General features: G+C 44.8%; 1 protein-coding gene across 11 annotated transcripts in view; it reads left to right on the top strand.

Moving 5' to 3' along the window:
• The window catches only part of LOC138611277 (receptor-type tyrosine-protein phosphatase F), a 170,603-nt gene that overhangs the window by 112,075 nt on the left and 37,441 nt on the right, over nucleotides 1-21,087 (top strand). For 4 of the 11 annotated variants that reach the window (XM_069684271.1, XM_069684270.1, XM_069684274.1 and 1 more), the window contains 7 exons: nucleotides 3,197-3,390; nucleotides 12,050-12,167; nucleotides 12,816-13,388; nucleotides 14,155-14,255; nucleotides 14,854-15,101; nucleotides 16,644-16,722; nucleotides 17,824-18,048. In XM_069684271.1, the coding sequence (XP_069540372.1) occupies nucleotides 3,197-3,390; nucleotides 12,050-12,167; nucleotides 12,816-13,388; nucleotides 14,155-14,255; nucleotides 14,854-15,101; nucleotides 16,644-16,722; nucleotides 17,824-18,048 (1,538 nt within the window). Of the gene's footprint in view, nucleotides 1-2,057; nucleotides 2,364-3,196; nucleotides 3,391-9,051; nucleotides 9,079-12,049; nucleotides 12,168-12,815; nucleotides 13,389-14,154; nucleotides 14,256-14,853; nucleotides 15,102-16,643; nucleotides 16,723-17,823; nucleotides 18,049-21,087 lie in introns of all 11 variants that reach the window. The other 7 variants (XM_069684266.1, XM_069684272.1, XM_069684265.1 and 4 more) reach the window with 3 other exon arrangements.

The raw sequence follows: 21,087 nt of genomic DNA, 5'->3' as shown, positions 1-21,087 counted from the left end.
ATTGTTTTGATTCGGTCCGTCACCTTTTTGTAATGCATGCGGTGGTGTCAGGTCTTTGTAGTTCTCCGTCCACTCTCCTGCGGGACCACCTGATGAGATTCTCTTTTGTGTTTTGTAAAAGATGGAGTTTTGTGTTCTGGCATTAGTTTATTGGACTCGTATTTGAGCTAACTGTTCATTGCTCTGCTTATTAAAAAAGAAATATCATGGGCATGCTTCGTGAGAACACCTTGCTTTGAATTTTGTTTTCCTGGTTTCATTTTATTCTCTTTTGAAGACGTTTGTGTCGAGTATTGAGTTAGATGCATGTGATGTATGAATGCTATTGTGTTTGTTTTCAGTGTTGTTCCCTATTTTTTAAATGGTTTATTAGTTTTTCAGTTTTTCTCCGGACTTGAGAGTTTGTTTTACGCTGCAGTTGTTTTGATAACTTAAGAAAATGTTCACAATAATCTTATTACTATTATGTAGCCTACCCACTCTATATACTGTATACACTATATGCTACTTGTGCTTCTACACATACTGGAATCTGCCAGAAGAGCTACAAACATTCCCAATTTGCTCCTAGTCACTCAAACCCAGCCGGTTTCTGTGGCAACATACCCGATGTTTACCATTGCAGCAACGTCCATAACTGTCATTGATAATGAAATGATGATGCTTTATATATGACATCAGTGTATCGTCACTGCAGCACTTAGCAGGGTCTGACAAACCCAGAGCTTCTGCATCAATGTGCGAGCACCAGTCATCACGGTCAAGCACCCGTTCACACACCCGCACATCCACAGCCAGTTTATTGCTCCCTCTGCATGCTGCGAGTGGCAGCAGAGAGGGCAGTTATGGACAAATTACGTCTTTATAAAAGCATCGCCTTGTAAAATTTTGGCACATTTTATATTCAGTTCAGACCACCCAGTAGTTTCATGGCCTCCCACATAAATGGAGTGCCAGACGCAGCTTCAGCAGTAGCCTGGTAATGTGTTTCTGCAGCCAATCTCTCAGTCCGGAGGTAGCGTCCTGTTTAGTGTGGAAGCTTTTTGTCTTAGGTATCAAAATGAAAATGTCATAATCAAAGTTGCAATTTGTTAATATTAAAATTGTGAGCTACTATATCATTTGAAAATTGTGAATTTAATAGTGTTGAGAATTATGGCTCTTTGAAGGGAGACGGATCTTACGACTCGAACGGCTCTCGGAAAGGAACAGAGCCATAAGATCCGGGGTGAGAGAGTGGTCGGACTCGCGAACGTGCCTGCACTCTATTCTCCCGTGTCAACACGTGCATATTTAAAAATCTGCACTTTTAAAATTTAAAAGGAAACAGCAGAATAATGTAGGAACAATCAAGAGAATGGTATAGGACCAAGGACTGATCCCTGTGGTACTCCTTCAGTGAAATGAGAAAGGAGGTTTTACTATTTACAAAAGCAACACAACACAAATGCCATTGATTTTCCAATAATTTATGATACAACTCGGTGTGACTACAGAGATGTAGACAAAAAAAGAAACTGCTCACCGTCTGAACTATGTTGACATGATTCCGCTGCACGTAACCGGGTGTAGTTGGGCACAACTATAAAAAGAACGGCTTTCCCCTACGACTCGGTTCCCGTCATTCGCACCAAAGAGCGGTTCAAAAGATCGTTTGCGAACGTCACAACACTAGAATTTAATCAGCTCAGACAAAAAAGATTTCCCCACAAGTAAAACATGTGAAAGGTTTGCTGGAACTCATGGTCATGATCTTGAAATAGATTCAATATCTGAATAAAGTTCCAGCTAGAGAAAGCTTTGTGCTCCCTCCATATATACTATTTATTGGACAGACACATTTTATACAGCTGCACTCTTCATGTGTAGTTAAATTATATATAAAGGCTGCAGGTGGGGAAACTATAAAATATTATATTAACATTTTGTTTATAACATTTGTTATTTTGACTACTTCACAAAAAGCTTCCAGTTTTTAAGTTTGCTTGTGTTTCGTTTATTTTTTGTTTGCTTGATCCGTGCCCTCCTCGTGTGGTTGTGCTCCCCTCCCCCTACAGCCCCATCAGCCCCCCCTCAGGAGGTACATCTGGTCTCCCTGAGCTCCACCAGCCTCAAGGTGAGTTGGGTGGCACCGCCCGCCGCTAGCCGCCACGGCGCTATTGTGCGCTACACAGTCAGCTACCAGGCCCTGGCTGGAGAAGACACGGAGCGACATGAGGTTCCGGGCATTGGCGCGGACGCCACCAGCTACGTGCTGGAGGGGCTGGAGAAGTGGACTGAGTATCAGGTGTGGGTGAGGGCACACACTGACGTGGGTCCGGGCCCTGAGAGTGCCCCGGTGAGGATGAGAACCAAAGAAGATGGTAGGTTGACACCTCCCCTTCAGCAGAGTGCTCTCAGACTCTTTACGTCGCTTTTGCTTGGGGCTGCCTGTCACTGTTTTCCTTCACTCTCCTCAACTTCTTCCGCACATTTCTCTCTGTCCTGCTGATCAATTCTGAGTTAATGAGGCGATAGCAGTAGCAGAGGAAGTCACCTTCTCTTTTCTCCGCTTTCCAGCCTGCTCTCTAAAGCTTTAACACTTGACTTCTATGGCAGGTTAAGGCTCATCACCCCCGGGCAGCAGCTCTGCAACACTTTCCTCTGGTTTCACTTTTTAAATGCCTTCTTCTTTTCTCTCTTCCGCTCTGAAGAATAGAAGTGGAGCAGAACTCCTCTGTTCTATCGCTCTTCCCTCTTTTTCTCACTCCTTCCTCGTTTTGTTTGCAGTCTGATAGAGTGCGGTTGCCCCTAAGAGGGAGTCGTCTATAATTAATGTGTTTGAAGTTTGCTGCAACACAGCTAATTTCATCGCAGAATTAAGGGCATTACAGACATGGCGAGACCACATGCTGTCCCGCATAGGGTGTGTCGGGGACACAGTAGACAAAGAAGGAGTAAAAGATGACATTGATTCGTAGCCAAATCTGGTTTAACCTCCTTCTTCAGAGAACTCAAGTCTATAAAAAATCAGGAGTCGTTATTTTGATTTGAGTTTTGGCTCCACATCACAAAACACAGTTAAGTGAAGAAAATCCCAAACTCAGCGTATTTTGACTCTCTCCTTCCTCCCTCCCTCTCTCTCTCTCTCACTGTCTGTCTCTCTCTTTCTGTCTTCCTCCATCCATCTCCCCCCCCCTCTCTTTCTCGTTTCCAGTGCCCGGAGCACCCCCCAGGAAACTGGAGGTCGAGGCTGTAAACTCGACAGCAATCCGGGTCACCTGGAAGCCGCCCCTGCAGGTGAAGCAGCACGGCCAAATCCGGGGCTACCAAGTCATCTTCTCTCGGCTTGAAAACGGCGAACCGCGAGGCCAGCCCAACATCATGGACGTTGCTTTACCAGAGGCGCAGGTACTGCGTGATGTCTTACTCTTGTCCGGGTCTTTGTCTGTCTTTCTTTCACTGTCTATCGCTGTCTTATGTTCATTTCCCATTATTTTCATTCTCCACTGCTCCCCTATTCCCTTCAATTCCCTGAGTTCACGCTTCATTTCCTCCATACCGGTTGACACACGTGGAATTTTCTTTCTGTCGACTGCTGTTAACCTCCCCACTCCCTTTTTTTCTCATCGTTCTCTACATGTGACTACAAATCGGGACCCTGCTCCTACAGCTTCGGATTAGCTGTCGTAACAAGATCCATTCTAATTCTACAGTAATAGCTGTTAAATATTTTATATATGTTACATCAGGATGGGGCTTAGTGGAATCAATGCACCTCTCTGTGGTTTTAGCAGTAATACATATGCACTGCCTTGTTACCATGTTTATAAATTAGAGTGTTTTTTCCTGACGCCGCGCTTTACACATTAATGCGGGCTGCTCCGATTCGCCCAAAGCTGTGTGACACCGTGAGATGGATGAGAGATTGTAATCCTTAAGAGGGATTCAGAGATTCATGAATATCTTAAAACCAAAAAACCCACTCTCTCTCTTTTTTTCTGTTTGGGAGACGAGAGAGCGGCTTAAGAGCCTCCTTCTGATTGTTTGCCGGGAGTAACATTTGCGCGAACACGCACCCTCGATAGCCTCACACAGAAACATCTCATTTGAACAAGTAAGCTCTCCTTGGCCGCAGGAACTCCACAAGAAAATCTGAGCGGCCTTACATGTGTCTCTGAGCAGCGTTTGCTGATAAATGCTTTTGCTGCAGCATTTAGGGAGGACCAACAGGTTGCTGGTTCACTTCCAAGACAGCGTACACTGCTGTGCCCTTGAGTGGAGCTGTTAACCCTCATTTGCTTCTGCGAGCACCCCACTGTCTTAAGTCTTATCATTTCAGAGGAGGCAGCACCGTCAAAGTCACCTTGGAATGATGTGTCAGATGTGCTACATCCCAAGTGATGCTAAGTAGAAGCTTGTGGCTCCCTGCTGTGCAACATGGCCTTTAGTGATAAAAACAAAATGAGTCATATTTTGTGTGGCTGTTAAGCCCCCAAAGTAGGACCCCTCACATGGGACTGTATGGCAATTTCCAAAGTAAGAATTTAAATTAAGTTTATTTTTGCCACATAGTGCTGATAAAAGCTATAAAAGAGACGCTTTGGCTTTTATCACCTGGCTATGTCTCTGCACCTGGCTAAATGGTCCACTCTCAACTCCTAAACACACCTTTTTTTCACTGCAGCAATCACTTTTGGCAGCTGCCGCTGATAGTTTGTTGTTATCTGACTGTGCACTCGAGTGCTTGACTGCCAGGACAGCATCGTGTGGTCTGGACAAAGTGAAAAACATGGAGGCTGCTTGTCTTCCTGGAAGTGTTTTCTTTATGTCTGCATGTTTAGCGTGACTTTGTTATACGCTATGATAAGTGAACTGAACATGACCCTACTTGTTGTGCAAACAATACTCCCCGCCATGTCTTATTTGTGCCAGGTTCACACAATAAATACAAAGCCATGCTGCAATTTGGCACACGGGATCGCTCTCATGTTCCAGTTTGGTGTCTAGGACACCTCTCAAAAGTCACCGCTCCCTCCCTGGCAGAAACTGGAATTCCTCCCCCCTCCTTTGCTGTATTATATTTTCTTCCTCCCTTTCTCTCTTGTCCTCCTTTTGCACTCTTCCTGCCTGAGAAAGCTGGTTGAGTAATTACCATAGGCTTGCGTGCAGGTTGGTTACCCTTGATTGAGTCATCTCTACAGATTGTTTTCTATGAGGCAGCGCTGAGTAGCCAACCTGCAAGGACCTGCCCAGGCATCATTTGGACCACACAGTCAGCCGACACTCCTTGTCCATGCTGGCGCCCAAGTGGTTTTAGAACAAGCCCTCCTTTTCTCACTCATCTTTCCATTCACATACCCCAACAACAAGTGGAAAAAACAACTCAGATAACATGAGCAAACATGCTCGCCGCTTCGATCAACCTTGCGGTAGGCGTTCCAGCTGGCTGGGAAGAGTTCATGACTCATCCTAGACTCATGCAAATCCCTCATACGCACACCTGTAATTGATGATAAATAAAAGGAAAAAAACAATTTTCTTCAATCTTGGCACATCCCATTGCGTTTCTCACAAGAATTTGCCTAATGTGTTGTGAAATCAGTTCCATATCCGCCCTTTCACCTGCATTGGATGCACACTAAGCCTGCCAGGGGGAAAACAAAAATCCAGATTTTCCAGAGCACTCACAACAAAGCAGAACCTCACCTGAGACTTCAATCACGAAATCCAAACCGACTGATTGGATTGCAGATTCTGTCTAAATCGCTCTCACCTCTCCCCCTTGTCTTTGTCTGTCTGTTTCAGGCTCCTTCTCTCCTCCTCACCCTCTCTCAGGGTTAGCTGAAGCGCTGGGAGGAGAGCTAGGAGAGCGTGCATGTGCGTGGGCGGCATAAGCGCCTCTTTTTCTTTTCAAGCAGGAGCCCACACAGCACCCTCATTTCCCTGCTATATTTAAACCACAGGCCATGTTAACAGTGTGATGTTATCGACCCCTTTCTAACCAGGTTTCTACTGGGAGAGTGGCCTGAACCTGAGTGGGCAACTCCACACCACATAGGCTACTCCATGACTGTGCACTCAGCCACCTCTAGGCTCATGTTTTTCATATATCCGTCCATTAAAGTTAGCAGAGAATGGCATGATTGGCTCTGAAGCCATTAGCCACTGTCTGCGCTTCTTAACATTTCCTGCACAAGTTCGCTTTCCTGCACAAGTTTGCCGTCATTCAGCACCACTTTCCCAGGTTCATTTTGTTTGACCACTCATGCGTTTTTGTGGTGTGTGCGAGTTTGTGTGTAGGAGCGGGCGCGGCGATGCTTCACTGCCTCTGCGGCCTTCGCTGCCTCAGATTGGAGTTGAATGTGAACCGAGAAAAAAAGAGAAAAGAAGCACCTCAGCTCGTTTCACTCCATCAATCATGACAGCTCCTTCTCTTCCACATCACTCGTTCCCCCCTCGTTCCCATTTTTATAGCCACACATCTCAGCCCATGTCATCACATTTGCATTCATCCGCCTGCAAATTATACCGCTCCGTTTCCACAAACGACGCTTATCAGCAATGATGTGTTTTCAGCTTGCGCTGGCATTCGAAATATAAATGGGGGATAATTTATAATTCTCCCATGGATTTAGGCAAAAAGCAACAGCAGTAGCGATAGAGAGGGATTAAGCCCAAGATGAGATAGGAACTCTTGCTTACCTTAATGTGTTCGCTGCTCTGTTGACATACTGAGTGGAGTCAACGGTAAACAAATTAAGCAATTAGGCGCGTCACAAACTGTTATTCATGGAGTTAAGTAACAGCTGTTGTTAAACGGTACTATTTAGTGCCCCTCTATGTCAGGGGAGCATGAGCCAGCGGTTTTTAATCCTCCATGTGTGTCGACTAGTCGCTACTGGGGCCGTACAGAGGCCTTGCTCAGGCTACAGTTAGCTGGTGATAAAGACCCATCCACAGGGACGAGGGCGGAGAAGTTGGGTCTTTTGTCTTTTCATATGCCAACAGTCAATGCAGGATGATGAACAACGTCTCTCTATAGTCTCTCCAGTGCACAATGAATCAGCGGTGTGTGAGGCTCGCTCTCTTTGTTTTAAAAATGTCTGGAGTTACAAGAATGGAAAGCTGGGCGAGCAGGGAGGCAGGCACCGCTGCTGAATTTTCTCTCAGGCATATTTCTACTGTGTGACGGGAGAGCGTAAGGAAATATCGATACGCTTCGCTTTGGCAATATTATATTATTATTGATGCAATTGCTTGTTGTAGCTTGTTGTTTAGGTCCTCTCTGGGTCTGGTTCCTGTTAAAGCTTTAAGAAGCAGAAAAGTTGACTTATAGTCAGGGTGCGAAATACTCGGGGGATCCGAGATCCCTTGATTAATTGGTGTTTGCTGTTAGTGCATATTGTCATTGAATATGTGGTGGTGTCTGGTAAAGCCTTCCTCCAAGGGTGGCGCTGTTGCAAATTGTCTGCAATCCATGCGTGGGTTAGAGAACCCAACGTTACCTTGTACAAACTGAAAAGCTGTGGATTTGTTTCTGCTTCATGGTTACACTCGGTGAAAAATATGTGTGCATAAAGTCAGGAAATATGTAATTACTCGCTAACTTTGGATTCACTTCTAAAAAGCTGAACCAGACTTACAATGTAGCGGAGACCGTAGCTATCACTGGTGCATCTGCAGCTATGCACAGGGCTCCTCTCCCGCCCAGTCACTCCCCAGAACCAGGTCAGGTTGAGGTTGAGAGCTCCTCTCAGGGAGACGGAGGTGATGCAGCGGCTGCTAGCAAATCTTGTTTATTGCGTATTGAGCATGTGTGTGACACTGGACACTGGAACACTAGCTAGGGTGGACCTACCAACTGCCACTGGGTATTTCGCACACTGCTTACAGTTAATATAATATTCCATGTATACATTCATTATATTTGCATTTGTAAAGATACTACTTTCCTATCCTATTCCTATCAACACTAGTGTTCTGTTTCATGCTAACAGCTGCATAATTGTATGCTAGTAGCAATAATGACGAACAGCTGTGAAGTCATATCACCGTGTTTTGATGTTGGACTGACATCTGTTAACGTGTTCTGCTCCGCACTTTAGCTGTTGAGCTAATGTTAACAAAACAGACTGAAAGGATTCACTGCTGTTGAATTTTCCAGTGTTTCCATGTGAAAAAAAAACCCTCCCTGTGGCCGTTGCTCCACCAGCAGCAGTTGTAGTAAATGCACCCTAATGTACAAATGTAATCCATGCCGACACCACCGTCACCCAGTGTTCCTCCTCAGCCCCCCCCCCCCGTCCCTTCTTTGTTTCCCATTTTGCCCCACATCCGTGTCACCAGTGTCATCTCTCCTGCCCCTTGTCAACCAGGCCACCCATCAGTGAACTCCTCTGCAATTGTGACGCGGGTTCCTAGTAAACACCAGCAGTTGCGTTCTGCATCGATGGGGTTTGATGTCACAGGGCTAGCATAGCAGCACTGGTAATAGGATTTCACGCTCGGCACCGACGGAGCCCCGCGGCACGAAATGGGCTTTCACTTCCCCCGGGAATCACTTGGCCAAGCACAGCGAGCAAGGAGAACATTTTGAAAACATATTGAAATATAATGAATAAAAGGCCCTGCCTCCATTTCTGAAAAGCAAAGAGGAAATGCTTCTGAGATTCTGCATAGTTTATGCTTCATTTCCACGGAGAGATAGTTACCACACTGAATCGAGGTGTTCTGTGATTAAGGAACAGAGAGGTTTTTATTGGATTCAAAGGCAAATGAGAAACAAGGCAGTGCATCATAAACAGTAATGAACTTCAGATCCATTGCTCAACTTGGCTACACGATTTGTTTTATGCCACTCAACTTGTCTTCATTTCTTTTTTTACTCCCTCTCTTCCATCACACTCTCTCCCTCTGTCTATTTTTTTTCCCTCCCGCATGACTCTGTTGACACCTACATTCATCTGTCTTTGAGCGAAAAAAAGACGAGAGCTTTTTTTCCCTGCCCGTTGTGTTGTCTCTGACTCATTTCTCTCCCCGCCCTGTGTCCTGTGTCTTCTCTCCCATCAGTGGAATATTGAGGAGTCCACCGAGCATGTGAGTAACCCTCATGTGTGCTGCTGGGTTGTCTTGCAGGGCAGGCTCTTCTCCCCTCTGCAATTTGGGGGTTGCTGTGTGTGCTTGTGTGTTTGGGTTATGAGTTTTGTGCGTGTTCGTGTGCAATGCCTGTAATCTACTCAGTGTGAATCCTCATGAAAGATCATAACCCCATCATAACCACAGCAAGAGATTTGTGTCCTAATGATTCCTTGTGTTTATTTTTATGTTTATTATTACAACCACAAAGCACAAGAACTATTTCCACTGATGACTACAAGTGTAATATCTCAACATTTCACCATAAGAACAACGTGCAGTTTCAGCTGGGCAATAACTCGGATCCGACGTGCCGACTGCAGCGAGCACGCAGTTCTTTCCCCCCCGTCATTGAGCGTACAGTGCCACAGTGTCACCGTCCCAGTGTGATGCTGACATTAATCAGGCTCGCCTCACCTGCTGTCTCACCTACTGTTCCAGACGACATGCCTATTTGAGGGGAGGAGCTGTGTTTTTTTATCAGCTTCTCACATCTCCAAGATTGCCACCAGCCTTTCATGTTCTTTTCATTTGCCTGGATGGCAGCTCACTGTTCCATGGCTGTCATGCAGCTCTTTGTTATGGCTTATTACCTCCCAGACGTCATATTGCACTGGCATAAACGTGGGGCCACATACTGTTCCAAGTGAGAAATTCAATAGAAACCTGCCAGAATAACAAACATCGCTTTCATCTTTCAAACAAGGGCAAAGAAGTTGTTTGGAAAAGGGTTTATAGCTTTCAAGAAACCTCATCAAAAGATTATGTCGAGCAAATTTGGGTTCTTGTTTCTCCAATGACGGAACAAAAAAAGGAAGCTGGTTAACCAAAACATTGACCACTGCCAAAGTTTATTGATTCAGAGTTTTCTATTCATCTGCTCAAATCAACACTAGTTTTATTTCTAAAGGGCCAGCCAAACGTGCGCATCTCATTTTATATTTTTGATAACAGCCTGTTTAAACAGAAATCTGTTGAAACACACGGCCAGATTTCTCCAGCTTCACCCACATGGCGTGAGTCAGGCGCGCCTGCTCTCCCTCCCCTCTTAATGTGTTGATTAACACCTGACAGAAACCGAGCGAGACACTGTCAGAGGAAGACATCTGTTCACGCATCTTTAGGATTTCTTTAGCAGCCATGTTTAGGTGATAGCAGTGTGTGTGCCAGGTAACTAATGTTGTGTGAAGAGAAACAGACAGATGTCAGCAGTGAAAATATTAGCATCACTTGCTGACCCGTGGCGTGTTTACAAGGAGTCAAATTATCACACAAGTATATATCGTATATATTCGTTCTAACAGTGTTGTCCAATCGTCCCCCTGGCATTTCCCGCCATAGTGAGGCTAGTGGTGAAGGGAAGCTTGCAGAGAAGAATCCATTTCTATAACTAGTCGACTTGATAATCTCTGTAATGCCCTTTGGTGCTGCTCTAAGCATTTGCGCTGAAGGGAACTTTGAAGCCTCGCTTTTTCTATTTTCTGCTGAGTGTGAAAAGTGTTGCTAGACCCGCTTTGACCTTGCCAGAATAGGGGGAAAAAGATCTCTGCGGCTGCCACTGCTGAGACTGTTAAAGCCATTTTGTATGATTAAAGTAATGAGACTTCCTCCATAAAGTTAAAATGGTTTTATGATACAGTAATTTAGCATTTTCTCCCCCGTCTCTCTTAAAGGCTAGTGTGGGAGCACCAAATGTCCCTTAAAGAGAAGGGCACTTAAAAGCATTGTCAAACAGAGCTGGCTTATATAGGCTGTTAAATGTTCGTCTATGGTAAGGAAATTAAAACTTCATTAGCTAGAGAAACAGCATTAAGGCAGAGCCGTATAATATTCAGAGAGCATGTTAGCGGGGAGATCCGGCAGGAAGGCTCGTAGGCATCCGCGCATCCGTGCATCCGTCCTCTCAGTGGCCCCAGTCAGAAACAGACCGCTCCAGCATGTGTGCTCAAGCCGCAGGCGTTAATTTGTTGTGAGGATCGAATGTGTGCTCATGTCTGCGTGTATCACTGTGTGTGCGCATATATTATGTACATGTCGGAACATGCATGCGTAGTTCCCTGTGTGTTTATATACAGTATATATACTGAACAAAGGTAAGTATATTCATGTATGTGTGTCTGTTTACATATGGGCTTTGTTCAAGCTCACAGAGTGTTTAATTTCAGTGTGTGCGTGTGGGTGTGTTTTTGTTCAGACTGATGCAGTCTGGTGAAGTGAGTGCCAGCACTGCAGCAGGTTACCAATAACAGTCAGTTTTTCTACTCACTGTTTGTTCCTGACAGTTAAGTTACTGATATGTTCAACCACAACCAGTGTGTCTGTGTTTTTGTGTAGAGACACAAAATACAACCCAACTTACATTGGAAGCCAGAGGACAATAAATACCTAAAATCCTATGTGTAAAAATTAGGTGAAATAGGCCTTTAATTTTAACAGTTCACAATTGGTCCCACAGTTAGATGTGTACCATTTGTGGGCTTTTCTAGAGTGTTGTGTAGTGCTGATCCTAAGCTCCTCTGGGTAAAGTCTTGTGCTCATCCATGCAGCAGGCATGAACACTGACACACTGGTGATGTTCTGGTTCACTTGGTTGGTTTGTTGGTTCATGGGTTCAAAGTGTGCCTTACAATTTGGTGCAGGAGTTTTTTCTTGACTAAGAAAAGTTCCTGGACCTGTTTGTGTGTGTGTTTTAAACTATCTCTGTTAAATGCTTCAAATGTTTTGCTTCCTCTTATAGGGAAATTCAGGAAACAACAATTGGATAGAAGAGGGTGTTTTTTTTTTGTGGTGCTGTGTGTTTTGTGAGGGGATGGCAGCTTGTGTGAGAGGGGTTTATGGGATGTTTTTGTTTGTTTTTCTGCCATCGAGGCGGTCTCGCTCAGGCTCACTGATTCCTTTTAACCTCTGACCCCGTGATTTTTCCATTTTGCAGGAGGCCATCATTGGAGGACTGCATTCTGAAACCACCTACTCTGTCACTGTGGCAGCTTACACTACCAAGGGTGATGGAGCTAGAAGCAAAGCTAAAGTCATCACCACCACTGGAGCAGGTCAGAGTCGCTTTTATCAAGGTTATCATGTAAAATATAGGATGTGTGCTATCTGTTTACAGTGCATACTGTAGTATTATCTTTGAAGCTTAAGGCTGATAACCTTTGTCTGCCTCATTCAAGGATGTTCTATGACTAGAGGACTATCTGCGTGACAGGAATATCATGCTAGTGTCAGTGTGAGGCTGAATGTGTGGTAACGTCAATCCCCAGACTAGACTAGTCAGAAAAATGAACACTTGGACATAAGTCAGCATGATAAGAACTAACTATAATGACAGAAACCATGTTTTTGACGTGTATTTTGATTTTATAGTTTGACTCATGTCCCATCTGTTAAGATGGAGGAGGCGGGCTTTATGACCTATACTGCAGCCAGTCAGCAGGGGGCGCTCCAAATGTTTTGGCTTCACATTTAGGGAGCTGTCATGTCGTCCATCTTTTTATACAGCCTATGGTTCTAGCTGTACATTTAACTGACTGAAATTTTCTCATCTACCTCTTAAGCAAGCAAATTGTGATATTTATCAAAATCTTGAGCTTTTAGTTTAAATAAAATATTTGTTATAAATAATTTTTAAAAAGTTTCTGCATTTTTAAATGAATTACAGCAGAACTTATACATTGCCTTTTTCTTTAATCATTTAGTGCCAGGCAAGCCCACTATGATGATCAGCACCACCATGGGCAACACAGCGCTGATCCAGTGGCAGCCACCAAAGGAAATGGTGGGTGAGCTGATGGGCTACCAGCTGCAGTACAAGCGCACTGACGAGGAGACCTACATCTCACGTGAGCTGAAAAAGACTGACGACCATTACACGGCCACTGGGCTGCACAAAGGCGCCACCTATGTGTTCCGCCTCAGCGCGCGCAACCGAGCAGGCATCGGCGAGGCCTACATAAAGGAGATCAGCACCCCTGAAGACGTGCCCTCTGGGTTCCCCTTCAACCTGCAGGTCACAGGGCTGACCCAGTCCAGCACACAGCTGACCTGGGAGCCTCCTCTGATTGCCGAAAGGAACGGCAAGATCGTCTACTATGTGGTCGTGTACAGGGACATCAACAGTCAGCAGAACAGCACCAATCGCACAGCCGACACGCACATGACAATCCAGGGCCTTAATCCCGACACCACCTACGACATCCGGGTGCAGGCGTTCACCAGTAAGGGCGGAGGACCCCTCAGCCCCAGCATCCAGAGCAGGACCATGTCCAATGGTAGGATGACACACGGCTGACATTTATACACAAACATACCAGAGGTGTTTGATTTGACAACATAACATCAGGGTTGATGCACATAATCATTACACAATCACGTTCCCTCCTCACACGCAACCTTTCCCAAGTCAGCATGAGCAGCAGGAAAACATCACCTGCTCTTGAACACTCTATAAGCAACTCTTTTTCTGTCTTTATCAGTGTCACGTCTTTCTCATCTACCACTCCATACAGTTCTGCACTGTGTTTATTGATTTATAGAGTACTAATCTCATTACACGCTACAGTCACATTACCATGCCGCCTCACCCTCCCTTCCATTAGTCACAAATCTGCGGCGTACTCAGCATGTACCGCCTTGTGCATTTTATAATCTTATAAATGTAAGATTCCTTATTTATAACTGGTTAAGCGTGAGGCCTATTTTAAGACACATGTTGTCATATGCATTTCTTGGTAATCACAGAGATCTTGGCCTGTTGCATATAATGTTATGAAGGGTGTGAAATAAATGGAACAGGCTTAGGGAAATGAAGGCTATTTTTATGTGATCTGTAAACAAGCGTGAAAGAGATTGTTGATGTTCTTCGAACTCCCCTGTGGCTTGTCAAGTTTGGTTCAAAGGTATAACTGCATAATATGTTCGCATTGTTTACTGAGGGGGTTACTGGCTGCTACAGCAGTGTGAAATTGAATTATGCACATTTTGTGGTGTACAAGATGTCATATATGAGATATTAATCTGAGGATTTTCCCATCCTAGATTTCCCCACCCTCAACTTTGGTGTCAAAGCTGTCATGAAAACATCTGTCCTCCTCACCTGGGATTTGCCTCTAAACTACAAATCTCAAGTGCCTTTCAAGGTGAGTGACAGCGATCCTGAAAGAACATAAAGAACAACATAGAGCAAGTCTTTACCTCAATAATCCCTTTTCAATATGATATTTTGTATAAAAGAATCTCAACCTCCAAATAGATACAGTACAGTACAAGAATGGTAACACAACTGTTTACTTCCATTGTTCCTTTAGCACAATGTATAGCATGTACTTTTGTAACTGAATTGAATGGAAGAGCAGCACTATTAGCTGTTAACACTTTAACCAAGGTGTGATGACGGGACTTTCCCTATTCGCACTGAAAAATACAAAGAGCCAGATTCATGTTCATTTATGAGGTGTAATAATCTGTCAAAATGATATTATACCAATTCCCACCCCGTGGTAATGGCGCAAAGACAATTTGAAGTGTAAAAAAAAAACTATTGGATAGGCACCAATAGGCTGCTGTGACACCGAAACACAGGAGATGAGGTGTCAGATGAGACAGGCGCCTCTCTGAGGACCGTGCTGCGTCTGTGTCCGTTGGATGGAGTAAAAGGAGAGAATATTGCATTTGTGATTAGGATATATATTTTGTGTGTGTGTCCATAACTGCAAGTTCTCCCTGCTGTGCTCGCAGATCTTGTACAACCAGCAAAGTGTGGAAGTGCAGGGACACCTGAAGAGGAAGCTGATCTCGCAGCTGCAGCCGGACACAGACTACTCCTTTGTTCTGACGAGCAGGGGCAACATTGCTGGAGGTCTGCAGCAGCAGGTGTCCATCCGCACAGCCCCTGACCTGATCAAGACCAAGCCCAGCACCCATCAGGCTCAGGGGGGCAAGATGACCATCAACCTGCCTCAGGTCCAGACCACGACACGTGTCAGGTCAGTACTGAGGCACATAGGACACAGAGGGGCTCTGAATCAGGGCGGGAATCAACTGATGGATGTTAGCCAGTACACTCTATTGAATTAGCATTAGAGATAAAGTAGCATTAGCCTTATTTGTATTTGGTTGTTGGCTGCTAAAGTGACTAAGCTTTCCTTTAGGGAACAACTGGTTTGTGTAGCTTCTTGTGTAAAATATTAAGAGGGGCATATATATTATTGCAATTTATTGTGATAGGTATTTTAAAATCTCACAAAATGGTAACAATCAAATTATAATTAACAATTATTATCCAACAACCACTATTTGTCATAAGACCCTGATAGTACAGGAACAGAAACTGTGAAAACTTAATAATCTTTCTCAGGTCATCTGCAGCGTCAAGTGGCAGACTTGTTTCTGATCAATACTAAAACTGTTTTGAAACTTAAAACGTAACGTAAGCTAAGAACTTTTAGCCGACTTAACACAGCGGCTGATGATAATCGAGACTTCTAACGTCAGGTCGAGCTGTATTATCTTTTGACTCAAATTGTTAAGAGCAGAATTGTGTCTGACCCCGACGGGTAAAGCTTTTCCTTCATATACGCACACACACACACACACACACACATACAGACACATCTGAGTAGGGGGAGTGCACAGGGTTGATTGGTAAAAAGATTACAGGGCTGTCAGGGCTGGCCAAGCTCCAGCACAGACTGACAGGCAAAGAGCACACGTGATTGGGGATGGGAGAGTGGAGGTGTGTGTTTGTGTGTGGGTGTGTGTGTGTGTGTGGGTAAGAGAAGGGGGTGAGGAGTCTTGTTATACATGTCTTCTCCCACTCCCAGACTTGACTGACTGTTGAATCACACAGCCGAGGCCTGGAGAGAAAGGGGAGAGAAGCAGCTGCTCTTTCTGTCAGCAGCAGCTGATTTTACAAGTGGTTGAATGCCGCAGTGGGGAAAAAACTTTGAGCTGAGCGAAGACAGACTGGGGGAGAACCGGAGAGGGACAGAAAGAGAGAACCAGTACACAAATAAACACAGAAACAGATGTTTGTACAGCGTGTACCCACAAGCACATCCCTCCATTCATTACATAATAACACCTAAGTTCGGCCTGAAGCTCCTGAATGTCTTTCTGATGTCTTTCTTTACCTTCTATTCACGCTCTTTATAATGATAGCAGTAAAGGGAAACACACACGAGTGGTCACATAGCTGGTCCTATTAACCTAAGGAATCCTGTGGGGCTCTCTGTTAGCTGAAGGCTCCTCTCACTGGGATAGTGTTTGTTCCAGTCTACATGGCAGATGTTCTTAGTGATTAGCCATTAATTGGAGAATGCAGCGCCAATCTGCTGGTGTTCGACCTTGGTTAGACCCGCTTGTGAACCACTCACAAAGTTTTGAATTCAGTCCAGCAAACGTCACAGCGAAAGTATGTCTTCCTAAATGTTTTGACTGTGTTCATTAATGCGCTCGGCCCCCTTTGATCTCGGCGTGTATGTGCTTCAGTCGCTCTGCATTCACACAGGCTTTATTTTTCTTGGCAGGTGGTACTACATCGTGGTGGTGCCCGTGTCCCAGTCAACACGGCAGTGGAAGAATCCCGACGAGATGGAACTGGACGAGGTGAGTGCCAGCTGGTGGCTGATTGGCTAATGTGTGAGGTCAGGGGTCACCGATAGCATCTTCCGTTCCAACTGGGTAGGAAGTCGCTCGTTGTAGCTAATTAGCTCTACCCTCCTGGGCTCAGGAGGGGGGTTGAAAGGCAGAGAGATTTTAGACAATGACTCACTCGGGCAGGTGGGGAATGTCCTGATTGGATGCCAGGTCTGCAAACTGTACCCATCTGTGCACAGTGAACAGTCTCAATCTTATATAGCTATGGATACAAATGTTTGGCAAGTACAATTTAATTGTAAAGCACTTTTCAAAACAATAGTTCCAAATGACTGCTTCACCTCTATTTTTGTCTTTATCATCAGGGTTTGGCAACCCCAAACAAAGTTTTACTTAAGGTATTCAAATGAGGATAAAGATTTATGACTGCTTTATTATTCTATTGCATAAAGGTCTTCCTTGCACACGAGAGAATTTAGGCTAAATGACATTCCTAAATATTAATAGCATCATTTTTAAGTAAACTGCGAGGCTCGTTGCTTCGGGTTGCTTTTGTTCAAGCTCCCAGAAGAAATAACAGAGGAGACCTACAGAGGGAGAGAGATGGGACTCCCTGAGTCATTAAACACTGAGCAGGCCATTGTCTCCTCCCTTCGACATAATGATTTAATAAAGCTACATCTGGAGCAGCACATGAGACATCACTGACAGAAAACAAAATGCTGCTGAAAACATAATGCCGCAGTGCTGTATGCTCCTGCTCATTTATTAACCGGGCTGGCAGTCATGCTGAGATTGTGTGCTGGAGCAAACGCTAATTGCTCACTTCGTAGCTTGGCTGCATTGTTTGCAAAGTTATATCACTGAGCAAAGGGCAACGTCGTTGTGTGGAATCATTATCTTTTATTTGGGGGCATGGGAAGAACCAGACCAGGACACAGATTGGACACAGAAGGAAGTAAAGACATTCATGTTGTGATGCAGTACATTTTGTCTCTTCATATATAACAATTTATTAATTCTTACTTCTCCTGTGAAATTCGATCAGAAGTCAGGGTCAAAATTTGTTCACAACGTGATCCTAACCTTTGCTCTCTCTCTTGTCCACAGCTGCTCAAGTCAAGTGAAGGCCCGGTCCTGAGGCGCAGACGCCACCTGGATTCCTCCAAGCCTTATATTGCTGCCAAGTTGGCCTCACTGCCAGCCACATTCACCCTGGGTGATGAGAAGAGATACAACGGCTTCTACAACAAGCCCCTGACCAGTCCGCAGGAGTACATGTGCTTTGTGCTGGCCGTGCTCCGATACGAGGGGACAGACAGCACCGCGAATTATGTAAGAGACGCACACATGTTAAAGAGTTTTTTGCTTGTTATGTAACAGACTGAAATTAATTCTGATTACTCTTTATGACCTACAAAAGCAAACAGACCATCAGCAACAAGTTTGATTATAGTTATTTTTAATGCCTGACACCGCTGGCGGGGGGTAGGTGTCAGACGAAGCGATTAACCAGGGTTGCCAGGTCTGTGTGACAAAACCAGCCCAATGGCCAATCAAAACCAGCCCCAAGCTAGAACTCAAAATACACCCCTGCCAAACCATATACACTGCTTTTTAGTCCAACGGCATTGTTATCATTGCCAAAAGCATTATAAAATACACAGATTGACGGTCATAGAGGTGGGTGAGAGGAGGATGTTATCAAAACTGTCATCCATCATGGAAAACTCCTCTCACCCCCTGCAATCTCGGTTTTACAGTACCGACAAGAACCTTTTGTACCATCCCCAGGCAGACGTCCTATCCATTCTTTGATTCTGTTTTCACTTTCCAAGTCCTTTGTGTATTTCTTCCCGTATTTTGCCCACTTGCCGGGCTTCATGTTTCTCCTCGGCTAGGGTACTTGCTTGAATTGATGCGGATTCCACTGCAGGTGTCACAGCTGCGGACAATAGCTGGCTAGCTGACTGCACACAGTCCGTATACATTCGGTACACTGTGTTCAAGTTCACTAACTGTGTCGGGCAAAGTAGTGTGTGCGGGTTTGTTATGTGGGCATGTGTCCCATGTCCATTGTGTGTAGTGCTGAATGATCTGGAGTCCCTTTGGTTGGATTTTGGTATGAATAAATTATTTAATCTAAAAGTTATCCAAAAAATTAAGGATTGATATTTATAGATAGCCTATTAGTCATGTAATTTGCATGCAAAATAGGTCTACCCAACCAGCGGACAAAAATTTCCACCGGCGGCAACACTTCAAAGGTAGCCCAATTCAGCGGGAAAACTGCAGACCTGGCAACCCTGCGATTAACTGCACGCTGCCTTTGTTTACATTTTGCAGGGCAAAAAGGTATACCTATGACTGTTAAAGACAGCAGGAGGAGATTCTTTTGTTAAAAGACCACCACAGAAGCATGTACAGGACAAAATCAGCAAAGAGATAAGAGGCACTGCTTTGTCCACAGGGGGCGCCAAAATCAACACACAGCAGCTTTAAATAAAAACCTCCATTTTACTGATTAAGCACAGACAATCCTTCTCAACAACATGCCTTACAGTAGTATTTTTTGCTTTCCGAGTATAGGGCCCTTCTGTATTTGTTAGATTAGAACTTAATTTACCTGAGCTTATTTTTTACATTTGTGCTTGTCAGCTTTAGTTTTTTCAGAGGAACTGTTTAAGTTTATCACCCATCCTCAGGCTCTAACAAGGCTTCCAATCAAACGATTACAAAATGGCAGTGGCAAGCCAAATTGTTGTTGTTTTTATTGCCACTTACCCTTTACTACGGCCGTCTCTAAAAGTCATTGCAGCCTGTCCTGATAACTCCCTTATCAGTTGACAACAACATCAGAGACCCAGCGTTGCCATTTTGGAGAGCCGGCAGGGCCCCGTGCAGATCTCTTAACAATGCTTATACAAGACTCTCGGCTTTCCAAGTGGAGGCCCCATACACTCGTCAAACAGCACTAACGCAGAGTCCCAGCTCTCAATGTGATGGTCTGGAGTAAACTTCACTGCAGGAAGAATGAGAGTGTGCAATTGCTCTGGGCTCCTCCACTACCCGAGACATGCATATTCAGAAGCTGGGCCCTGGGCGACCACAGAGGGGGGAGAGCAAGTTCTCCATGTCCGAAACCAAATCCCAGACTTTTCACCTTTTACTTTCTCTCTTCTCTCTCCTCCCTTTCTTCTTTCCTTCCCTCTCTTCTTCTCTAAGTCTCTCTCCCTCTTCCCGTCTTTCTCCACCATGAAGAGAGCAGAGGAGATTGATTAGTGCAGCTGGAGTTAAGAGGAAGACGAGGGCCTGGTCACAGGGCCTAGGGAGTCTGTAAAGCAGGCCTGATTCCCTTGAAATGCTGCTTTAAATGTCCCTAAAGCCCCCCTCCCCTCCCAGTAATCCCCCTCTCCTTCTCTCTGACAAGGGGAGGGAGGTGCGAAGGAGGCTATAGTGGGCAGCCATGATACACTTGACTTCAAAGGAGATCCTTAAACCCCATCGCAGCACAACACTCTAACTGCACCCGCCAGACGCAGCAGGTTGGATCAGTGGCACTCAAGATTTGTCTTATACTGTGTACTTCCCCTCCTTAAACTATGTAGCACCCGCCCACCTTTAAACTAAATCGCTTGAATTAATCAGGCTTCACTTACAGGGTGAGTCAATCAGTGTGTTTACCTTCACTTCACCAACTGCTTTCTGCAGTACGTTATGTCGGAAACTCCATACACATGAGACGCTTTAACTGGGTTACACATTGCATTACTATAGAAACCTGTTTTTATTACCATGCATGAACTCACAAAGGTTTATTTTTGTTTTTTTTATATATGTGCACATGTCCATGACAAAGACTTCATGATAGGGATGCACGATATTATCGGCACGGCATCGGCAGATAATGGCTTGAAATGGCTTTTCTGCCGATATTTTCCACCGATAAAACAACGCTTAAATTCTGCCTAAATGCTCGATGATTCTCTAAAAAGCTTGAAGTAATGCTACGACATTAACTCAGCAGGAGTGTGCACGCGCACTGCCTGCGCAAAGTTCTCAACAATATACAAATAAAGACTAAAAAGTTAGAGAAACTCGAGCCAATGAATAGAAGTTAAACAACTTTCACAGCTCTTAACTAGCTAACAGTTAGCTCACATTCTCGTCAATTTACCGGAGTTAACAACATCAAACATGCCGAAAATACACTCACGGCCAAAGCTGACGCTAACAGAGTGTAACATAAACATCAGTGCAAAACTAACTTACACATTCATGGACGCACACGTGATAAAAAAGAGTCCGTCGGCGATCACTGATGTCTCTGTAGTAGGTGCAGTAAACTAGTCCCTCACTGCTGTGTTTCGGCGG

The sequence above is a fragment of the Semicossyphus pulcher genome, unplaced genomic scaffold (genome assembly GCF_022749685.1).
Source record: "Semicossyphus pulcher isolate SPU_LCO1_2020_fin unplaced genomic scaffold, fSemPul1.0.p SCAF_7, whole genome shotgun sequence".
Lineage (NCBI taxonomy): Eukaryota > Metazoa > Chordata > Actinopteri > Labriformes > Labridae > Semicossyphus > Semicossyphus pulcher.
Note: the sequence above shows the minus strand (reverse complement) of the source record. Positions and strands in the feature narration are given on the sequence as shown.